We start from the raw sequence: 10,865 nt of genomic DNA, 5'->3' as shown, positions 1-10,865 counted from the left end.
ACTTAAAGCCTTGCATGCATGAGGAGTAGCGTGGTGGGATGTGTCGGAAAGTTCCCTACTCACTGAATAAAGACAGGTCTTCCTGTTAGGATCTTCCTCTACATCCAGAAATCAGTTTAAATACATAAACTGTGTGTCATTGCTGCAATGAAGAGCTTAAACAAATCAGTGCTTGGGCTAAAACCTTAGGACAATAATGCCATGTGAAAAACGGAGGCTGTATAAATGCAGGAGTTTCTGGGTATCTGAAAGCACAGGGGAAAGTTATCCACAGTTTGAACAGACAAATTTTAACTAAATACAGGTTTGTAGACTATTTTCCAGTGGCTTATACAGAGACAGAGCAAGACCTCACTGTCCCCCTGAAATGCCCTTATTCATTTTGATGATAGGATTGGTGCTGTTACCTGGTCCTGTGGACTAATTTTTCCATGCTCTGCCGTGCTTGTTCTCATCTTACCAGACCCCTCAGCTCATCCTTTTCAAAACTGCAATCCTTACAAAGTAATATAGTGACACTGTGATTAAGGCAATATGGAAACCAGTTTGGTTTCTGCAATTATTAAAATAAATTAAACACTGGAACAACCCCGTCTATGTTTTGAAACCAGTTTTTAAACAGCCAAACTCACCTATTGTAAATAATTTTAAACATTTCTCTGAGAGGACGTTTGGAGAGCTGTCAGCCCTGATGCAGAAGGGTAATGGTGGTCTGCATGCTGTCCTTCCCCTGGGGTTTGAATAACCCCATCAAGCCCTATCTCAGAAAACATAACTCTAGGTTAGATGAAACACTAGGAAGGAGATCACCTTTCTTGGCCGGCCAGGCCCCCGTCCCATGGGACACCTTCGATCTGCTGGTGCTACCTGGAGGGCTTTCCATCAAGCATCCTGTACAGGAGCCTTAGCAGGGAAAACTCTTCTCTGACCCAGAGTTTATGGCACCAGCTGGGCTTAGCAGCGAGGTATGCACAAAATCAGTAGTGCTGGAAGGGGAAGGGAACGAGCGTAGCTTAAATGTGCTGGGAATGTGAGCAAAACCTGTCACAGGGAGCTTTTGGAGACCCCCTTTTTGTCAGCAGCTGTGCAAAATGAAGGAAAGTAATGGGATCTGCAGCCTCCCTTCCTCACTGGCCTTGCTCTGACCAGCTCCCCAGATAGTTTTCTGTCATCTTCGTTTCTGTTAAGATTTTTGGGGTAGCTTTGCTGTTCTTGGTATGGAGAAAGAGAGGAGGAGACGGTTGTCCACAGCCTATTCTCATGCAAGAAGCAGAGGCATTAACTTCTGATCGGATCAGGTGAAGCCAGCAGATACCTTCTTCAAAGCAAACAGAGAGAGAGACTTTTCTCACTTCAAGGGCACCTGGCACTCTCTGGGCCAGTTGCAGGTTTTGGTGGGTTCACAAAGAGATTTGACAATTAATGGAGGGAAAAACTGCAGAGGTCTAATAAAATAAGAAAGAAATCTCCTGGATCTAAAGCTCGTCAGCCACAAATTGCTAGAGGCTGGAATGGTGTTTGGGGAAATTTCAAATTGTATTTCCCTTGTTGACCTCCCTGTATGGTATCATGTATGGGTTTTTTTCTTCTCTAGAAGAAACAACTACAGCTACCACAACGCCTGAGAACACTATTTGTAAGTAAGATTTCTCAGAGTTTTACTTTATATGATAGTGATAGCTTTATATTTTTACCATCATATTTATTCTTGGGAATAAATTTCTATGATGAAAAAGCTTACGTGTTTGCTTTATGGTGGAGCTGGGGTGTGTGCGAGAACAAAGTTATTTGGGAGCTGGGATTTTGAGGATGGCTCTGCCCCCCAGCAGGCAGCATCCTTGCTAGAAAGAAAGTGATCTTCTGTCGCTTGTGCCCTTCGCTGGGGACTTGACTTGACTCACTGGGGAAAGGGTAAAGCGTGCTGACAGTTCCCAAAGGATTTGTCCTAATTCACTTTCTCTCTGTGTGGTTTTTGTCTGCTTGTTCTTCTCTGCAGTTCCAACCATAGCTGACGGTGAGTCTGTCTGCCAGGTCATCGTGGCCCCAGGGACGTGCGTACCCACTGCTGCCCCAGCCTCTCTGTACCCCAGTGTGGGAGCCCGAGAAGGGGCTGCTGGCCCTGCACTGAGCTGTGGGTGGATGCTGCTGGGTGTCAGGGAACAGCTGTGCCCGGGGAGGATGGGGAATCCTGCGCTCTCCCTTTGCCCTGCCAGGAAGCAGGGGGCTGAACCTGAGAGGTCAGGCCCACCATCCCAGGGGTAAGGTCCTGGCCCCCATGGCTTTCCCAGGGCTCACACAAGCCGGGGCTGGTTTGCAAAGATCTATGGGTCTGCCTGACCCACTGGCACTGCCCGCTTTCTCATGCATTGGTCAGCAAATATCATTGCCTGAAACCAGAGCACTGCTGGCCTGACCAAGGGTTTTGTGTCTTTCAAAGAGCTGTTGCTGCAGCTGACCGGTGGGCCGAACAGATGTGCAGGCAACGTGGAATTATTCTATTTCGGAGTCTGGACTAAAGTGTGTGGACACATGTGGGATATGCAAGATGCCCAGGTTGTGTGCAGGCAGCTTGGCTGCGGCTCGCCTCTTGGTGTGATGCACTATTTCCCTTCGAGCGACTGGTACCCGTACATGATGACAGAGGTGGATTGTGTGGGCTATGAATACTCTTTGTGGTATTGCCCTTACAACGAAATGCACTCTGGCTGTTATCACGGGGATGCTTCTGTAATATGCTCAGGTGGGTTTTTGTGTTTTGGTGTCATCTTCCTGAAGAAAACCCGTCTGGAGGTCGTATGGGGCTGGGCAAAGGCTGGTCAGCCCTTTTTCCATGCTCTGCAGGGCAGCAGCGGGTCATGGGTCCGTGTTCCTAATGCAGGGGCCCATGTTTCAGAGGGAGCACCGTGCCTGCGCTTGCAGGCTGTGCTCGGGAGGTCTGGGATTCGGGTGATGGCTCGCACACAGAGCAGGGTATGAGGAAGGGGTCAGTTTTGAGCCAGACCATCTGCCCCATGGGTCCCTCCATAGCTCTCCATGAGCTTATAGCATGTGCTCTGAGGGGAGCCAAGGGGTCCGAGTGCCTCACGCCCTCTGGTTTTCTCCTTCCAGACTCGGGACTAGGGACACTTTGGTCAACAGGTAACCAGAGATTTCTTTTTACATTCTTCTTCTCCTTGGGGTGCTCTGTCTCTGGGATGCTCTGTCTCCATCAGAGCAGAAGACCCAATTGTGGGCTGCGCTTATAGAGCCTGGGTGACATCTCTGATGCTCCGGGATGATGCGGGACCATTTGGAATCCTTTGGGATTAAGCAGTTGCTTCTACTGTGGGAGAGGTTTGGCACTAGTCTTCATGGTGCCACAGTGGTGATGCCCTTGAGCAAGTGCTGGGGCTGTCAGTGCTGCAGCTGTCTTGCTCAGTCCAGCCACTTTACGGTGCCGGCTGCGGGTTTTGGGTTTCAGTGTCCTGGGAGCCCTTTGGAGAAGGTTGACTCCCAGCAGGTTGTTCCTCTTAGGCAAAATGCTGTTTGCTCACCTGCTGGTCTCTCCCTGCAGCAACAGGTAGCCCCAGCCTGACTTCCCCTGTGTCGTTGACCACAGGTAGGTCTGGAGGGGTTAAGGGGTTTGGTTTTCTCCTGCCTCAGGTGTCCCGCTGGACAACCTGGCCCCGCCAATGGGGATTAGTGCCCGTGCCGAGCGCAACCTGTGCTCTGGGCTGGGGGGACGCAGGGATGAGACTTTGGGGTGTGGCCAGGAGGGAGGATCTCTGTGGGGCTGTGGCACAGCCTCCTTGCAGGGTGCTGTGCCTTCTCTGACAGCTTCTGGCAATAGGATGTCAAGAGCTCCCTGCCCATTGCTGGGCTCTGCTCCTTTCCACAGAGGCTGGCTCCTGTGGTGGCTTGCTTCAGGGTTTGTCCGGCTCAGTCCAGAGCCCGGGCTACCCCAACTCCTACCCCAACAGTGCCTACTGCGTGTGGCGCATACAGCTGTGGCAGCCGGATCGCAGAGTCGAGCTCCAGTTTTCAGATGTTGAGTGAGTCCAGCGGGGTGGCAGCTGTGGTGTGGGCAGTGTGCCCAGTGCTGGCTCTGGGCTCAGAGGCAGCTTCGTCCCCATTGCGGCGCCTTGGCCACCTCTGCCCGAGCTCCGGGGACAGGCTGGGAATGGGGTTGGGTTGCTTGAGCCCTGCAGCTCCTGCTGGTACTTGTGCTCGGAGGTGGTACAGCCTACAGTGCAGACAGACCCTCCTCTCCCTCTGCAGGCTGGAAGGCAACAACTGCTGGTACGACACCATCGAGGTGTACGACGGCGGGTCCCCCCAGGCCCCGCTCCTCGGGACTGTTTGCTGGAATGACCATCACATCTTCAGGTCATCCAGGCACCAGCTGACCATCCTGTTTCGCAGTGACAGCAGTGTCACCCAGAGGGGTTTCCAGGCCTACTACTACTCGATTTCCACTTTCAGCAGCACCACAGGTAAGATCGCAGCTGTCCTTTGCTCTTTGCCAGGACAGAAGCACAAACTCTTCCTTAAGGGCCTTCTGATGGCTCCTGACACCTGTGGGCATCCAGACCCATTGGCCCCACTGACAGGCATTTTGGTTCGGGGGCATCTTTGTGGACAGGACTGGCACGAGACTGCTGCCAGAATGCTGTTTCTTTGCCTGATGGGCAGGGACAGGGCTTTCTCCACCTCCACCAGTGCTGCCGCTGAACCATCGTTGAGTTTTCCAGCCTTTACTGCAGGAAGAGGAGTTGCCTGTTCATGGCACACTCATTGCTGCAAGCTGCAGAGGCCAATGTTCCTGCTGCTCCTGGTTACTACTTCTTTTCCCAAAGTAAAGAAGGTCAATGGCTTCACATGCAGTGCACTGAACTCCTTTTTGCAGCTGAGGAGTTGTTGAGGAATGAGAGCAGCCGCTGCTCTCTGCCTGCAGCTCCAGGTAGCTCCAGCTCAACTTCCCTCTGTTGTTGACCTTAGGTAAGGCCTGGAGGGTTTGAGGGGTCTGGTTATCTCCTGCCCCTGCTCAGGATCACAGAATCACAGGATGGTCAAGATTGGTCTCATTCGGTCCTGCCAGGTTACAGTGCTTGCTGTGGGTCTCGGGTTTATGTCTCCCAGGGTTGCCTTTGGGGAGGGGTGACTCCCAGCGGGCTCTTCATCTTAAGTACAGTGCTGCTCCCTCACCTGCTGCTCTCTCCCTGCAGCGCCAGGTAGCTCCAGCTTGACTCCGCCCGTGTCATCGACCACAGGTAGGTCTGGAGGGGTCGAGGGGTCTGGTTATCTCTTGCCCTTGCTCAGATCAGAGAGTCACATGATGGCTGAAGTTGGAAGCAACTTCTGGAGGTCATCTAGTCCCACCCCCCTGTGCAAACCATTGCTGGCTCATGTTCAACTTGGTGACCACCAGGACCCCCAGGGCCTTTTCTGGAGAGCTGCTTCCCAGCCGAGTGGCCCAGATGCTTACTGGTGCTTGGGGTTCTTCTTACCCAGGAGCAGGACTTGGCAATTCACCTTGTTGAACTGCATGAGGTTCCTGTTCGCCCATTTCTCCAGCCTGTCGAGGTTCCTCTGGATGTCAGCAGGACTCTCTGGCGGATCAGCCACTCCTCCCAGTTTGGTGTCATCAGCAAACTTGCCGAGGGTCCACCCTGTCCCATCATCCTGATGATTAACAAAGATGTTCCTCCATTGGCATGCGAGGTCCTGCTGATGGGAGCTATTGTACACGTAGAAAGTGAGCTGCACTCTGGGCTGGTGGGAAGGAGGGGGAAGGCTTTAAGGTGCAGCCACACAGGGACCTGCCACGGATCCAGGTGGTGACTGTGGGTGCTGGGTTTCAGTGTCCGGGGAGCCCTTTGGAGAGGGGTGACTCCAAGCAGGTTGTTCCTGCTAGGCAAAACACTGCTCGCTCACCTGCTGCTCTCTCCCTGCAGTGCCATATAGCTCCAGCTCGATGTCCACCATGTCATCGACCACAGGTATGTCAGGAGGGGTTGAGGGGTCTGATTAGCTCCTGCCCCTGGTTATGGATCACAGAATCACAGGATGGCAGAGGTTGGAAGGGACCTCTGGAGGTCATCTGGTCCTACTCCCTGGCTAAAGCTGGATCACCTAGAGCTGGCTGCCCAAGACAGTGTCCAGATGGTTCTTGACTGTCTCCAAGGATGGAGAGTCCACAAGCTCTGTGGGCAACCTGGGCCTGTGCTCAGTCACCCTCACAGTACAAAAGTGTGTCCTGATCTTCAGGCAGAACATATATGGAGCATCTAAGGTGGGGTTCCCAGATGGCAAGGCTCATGTGTTTGTGCTGGGGCTCTGTGTGTGCAAGTGCAGGCAGAGGAATTGCTCGGTCATGGTTGTAGCCAATGAGAGAAATGTTACTGCCCATAGTTTTGGGGCATATTCCTCTTCATGTAATACCAAAAGAACGATGCCTCAAATTATCACAGAATTACAATGCAGGTGATTTCACACTCAGTGTAGTTACTTATTTCTTTGCAGCCGAGCAGTAATTTCACAAGTGCTTAGGCAGCATTGTTTTCAACCACTTCATAAGTAGTATTATTCCACTAATTCCTATTTCAGCTGTTTGTTCAAGCACATCCTTTGAGGTTAGTGCATAGTTTGAAAGTTTAATTGTTCACATAGTAAATGTTAGGTCAGTTAGTGAGAGAAGGTTTTTTTTCAGTTTGCTAGAAGCTGAAAATAAAAAATGAAAATCTCTTAGACCTCAGTAGGTCTCTTGTTCATTCCTTAGGTTAAAAGAAGTAAATGTGTATTTTTTTCTAATTTGGAATATAATTCAAAAGATGATGTCCATTTACACATTTCTCTTTTCTTGGAGTAGTTTGAGCTTGTACTGAAAAGTATCCTAGAAATCCATGACTTTATTTTACTTCTAAACTTTCTTAGATCTTAATTCCCCTATTATTTGATTAGGCTGCAACTGATCTATATATAAATTTCATACAGTTCTTTGACTGTGACAAAAAGTCTTCATGTTTATGAATCGGATACTTGTCAGCATTCTTTTTTGGAAACAAAATAATTTTGGTCTTTTTTTTTCCTTCCCTTTGGTCATTAGAAATTGTAATAGAGGTGAACCAGGCTCAGCTGTGACTTTTCCTCTTTCAAGGAACAGCTGACCTCCAGATGTCCAGCCTCAATGATTGCGCAGTTCTGTGACAAATATTTGTATCCTGCTAGTGCAGACACTGAAGATCAGCATTATAAAAGCTATTCAGTATGTTAGCATCTCCTAATCTGCATTCAGATGATATATGTACCTAATAGAAAGACCATTGAAGCCCGTAGAAGTCACTGCCACTAAATTTTAGACTTATAAATTCTACAAAGACGTGTTCCAAAAGCAACCTTAAATAGTGTATATGTATATTTTTCTTCTCATATTTTTCTCTGCAGAGGATTATTCTTGTGGCGGCTTGCTTTCCTCTCCATCTGGGACATTACAGAGTCCATTTTACCCCAGAAATTATCCAAACAATGCCAACTGTGTTTGGGAAATAGAAGCAAAGAATAACTTTCGTGTCACACTCACGTTTAGAGATGTTCAGTAAGTAAAAATTTCTTACTTGGGAAGATGATGTATGGGATCGACACCTTTGACTTAGTAAGCTGGTAGCTGCTTGATTTCAAGGATGTTTTTCAAAGCTTTTACTATGTCTGAGATGAAAAAATTATTCATTTTTGTTTATTTAGTCAATAATGTGGCTGGCATCTAATGAGACAGAAACTGGGGGCTGTAATTTCTGTTCCAAAGACTTGATAGTCATATCACTAAAATGTACTCTTTTGCTATGAACAGGTAATCTGAGTTAAAAAAAAAAAACAAAAAGGAAAAAGAAATATTAAAAAAATTAAAATTAAGCATTTCACTAAATAGTCATGTTTGCTCCCCAGGATGGAAGGTGGCAGATGCCTGTCTGACTATGTGGAAGTCTATGATGGGCCACTCCGTACCTCTCCTCTCCTTGGGAAATTTTGTTCTGGTTATTTTCGCACATACACATCTTCCTCAAACCTGCTGACTGTCCGATTTTACAGTAACTCTCGATACACATACAGAGGGTTTCAGGCTGACTATTATTCCACTCCAGCAGATCAGAGCACTAGTAAGTTAATGTTTAAAGCAGAAACCTCCTTCTCAATTATCTGCTAATTCACTGATTATTAATCTTGTTGTACCACTTCAATGAATCACCCATTTCATGTTATTTTAAATTAAGTCTGTAATATTTCATAGAGATGCAAGTATATGATTTGGATTCTGAACTCCTTCTGCAATATCAGCTACTTCTGCAAAAGATATGGTTTATTTAAGTATAACCTTTTCAGTCACTTCAATGAGCTTGTAATGTATTTTCTTTGCCATCTGCTAGCACTGTTGTGTTTGCCAGACTACATGCGTGCAGTTGTGAGCAGGTACTACCTCCAGTCACAAGGCTACTCCGCCTGGAAGCTCTCCTTGAATGACCCCTATTGCAAACCCAACATTACATCAGACTACGTTATATTTGATATACCATACACTCGCTGCGGCACGGTGAGAGAGGTATGACTTTAAACGTTTCAACAGAATATGCAAATATTGTGAGTGTGTAAAAATTCAAACCAAAGAACTAGTTTTGAAAACCAGCACAAATTGAAAGCTATACCGAGGTCTGCAGGGACTGGAAGTGTCCTGTTGATTATGGATTGCCTCTCCCTCTCCTGAGGGATAAGGTTTATTAACACTCATATTTCCTGCATCTGCTGCTGATCTTGTAAGGAATAAAGTGTGGGAAGAAGCAAACACTTGGCATTTTCAAGGTCCCAAGCTGAGTATAGTGATTTAAAGGTCTCAAAGCCTTTACTAAATATGACCAATAGTGGTTTAGGTCAGATTTGAACTTAAAAACTGTGCTGGACCAGATCCTTCAGACATTTGATGTTCAAAGAATTGTATAGTTTGTATTTAATTAGTTATGTCTGCAGGTAGTAGTTTTCTAGGTCCACACTGTAGTCACTGAATATTACCTGTAGGTTACAGATTCTTATCTTGAGAACAGAAATTACTAGGCTCAGACTTCTCCACAGCAGACTTTCTGGGAAATAATGCAGTTACTGTGCACATTGCTGTAAGGGTACAGTAAAGTTTAGAATGCATAATAGGAAACCTGACTACATGAATTAATTCTGCATTTTATTTTATATGCCAAACAGGGAAACAACAATACAATAATCTATTCCAACCTTATTAGAGGATCGTCTTCTGGTACTGTAATCACAAGAAATAAAAACCTTTACTTGCATATCAACTGCAAAATGCTCCAGAACACATGGGCAGAAATAATGTATGTTGCAGAGGACAATTTTGACGTCAATGAAACTCAGTATAGCAGATATGATGTAAACCTTACACTTTATCATTCTGCATCCTTCTCACGGCCAGTGAATGAGTTGCCATACTGCGTTGATATCAACCAGAATTTGTTCCTTGAAGCTTACCTGCACAGCTCTGATTCAAACCTCATGTTGTTTGTGGACACATGTGTGGCATCTCCCACTCCCCACAATTTTACGACGGTAACCTATGATATAATCAGGAACGGGTAAGCTCTTATGCGTTACAATTACTGAAAGAACTGCCTTTGAACTCCTGTATCTTTTTTTTCTTTTTTCATTTTTGTTTAATGGAATAGTGTGAATACAGCATACATTAATGTCTGCTTCTAACTAATTAATGGATATAGGCAATTGAGGTTTATTGGGGGAAGGGGGTTGGATTGACCAAAAATGTAACACACACCATCCCCCAGCTTAAAATTATAAACAGACTAAATAGCTATGGCCAGTTTACCATGGATTGTTCTTATCAGAGAGGTAACAGTGGCATATCTCAGGTAAGGCTAATTCACTTTCAGAAAAATGTACAAACACTAGGTATCTAGACACACGACAGGCTGAAGGGAGGTAACGTGGCTCAATGCTGCCAAAGAAGGGCATCTTGCTTTTCCTAATTGCAGGTTTCTGAACAATTTTCATCATGTTTTAAAATCACTTTTCACGTTACGTGTTATATTGCATGTAAATGACTGATGGCAGCATGTATTGATGAGAGATTTTTTTGTTTCTTTTTAGGTGTGTTCAAGATTCCACCTATTCTACATATTATTCACCCTACAGACACATAGTCCGGTTTAAATTCAATGCCTTCCAGTTTATTCATAACAATCCATTGGTTTACCTGCAGTGTGAACTAGTGGTGTGCAGGGCCTATGACTATTCTTCCAGATGCTACCAAGGTTGTATTACTAGGTCCAAGAGAGAGGCGAGCTCTGGCCAAGAAAGTGTGACTGTTGTTGCTGGGCCAATACAGCTTAAGCAAGATGGTGCTGAGAATAGGAATGCATGTGGTTTTAAATAAAACTTTGTCTCCTTTAGCAGATAGCATCTTTAAATGCCAACTTAATTCTGCATGAAACTACGCTGCTGCTGGATTGCCAGCAGCTCTACAATAAACATGAGGAATGTGCTTACTGACTCTTGCCTATTAATCCCACTCCACATCCATTGACTTTGTCTGCACATCATAAAAATGTTAATTCAGCAGCTCTGCGTGAAGTCTGATGAGACAGGGCACAGGCAGCTCCGTGGAACTCACCTGTTCCCAAACTGCCTGTGACTTGTAGCTGCTGCATCTGAAAAGCCAATCTGAAAGCTTCCCAGACAAATTTCTGATTTCTAAGCTTTTTGTTTGTTGTTTGTGTTCTTAGTGGTAGAACTGAAATGCTTAATTTGCAGTTTAAGTTCTATAAACAAACTCTTCTAATTTAATCCTTGTTTGATGTGTATCTAGAGTACTC

The 10,865-nt window shown here is 46.4% G+C and overlaps 1 protein-coding gene across 1 annotated transcript; it reads left to right on the top strand.

Moving 5' to 3' along the window:
* The first annotated feature begins 2,529 nt into the window (after positions 1–2,529).
* Positions 2,530–10,426, top strand: LOC104033850 (scavenger receptor cysteine-rich domain-containing protein DMBT1). The gene is made up of 10 exons (XM_075717898.1): positions 2,530–2,740; positions 3,878–4,031; positions 4,258–4,472; positions 5,119–5,210; positions 5,554–5,734; positions 7,423–7,573; positions 7,921–8,132; positions 8,400–8,572; positions 9,223–9,611; positions 10,141–10,426. The coding sequence occupies exons 1-10, from the start codon at positions 2,530–2,532 to the stop codon at positions 10,424–10,426; spliced, it is 2,064 nt and encodes a 687-aa protein (XP_075574013.1).
* The last annotated feature ends 439 nt before the right edge of the window (positions 10,427–10,865 follow it).

Source organism: Pelecanus crispus, chromosome 10 (assembly GCF_030463565.1).
Source record: "Pelecanus crispus isolate bPelCri1 chromosome 10, bPelCri1.pri, whole genome shotgun sequence".
NCBI classification, from domain to species: Eukaryota; Metazoa; Chordata; class Aves; order Pelecaniformes; family Pelecanidae; genus Pelecanus; species Pelecanus crispus.
The sequence above is the reverse complement of the archived record's forward strand: the minus strand, read 5'-3'. Positions and strand labels throughout refer to the sequence as shown.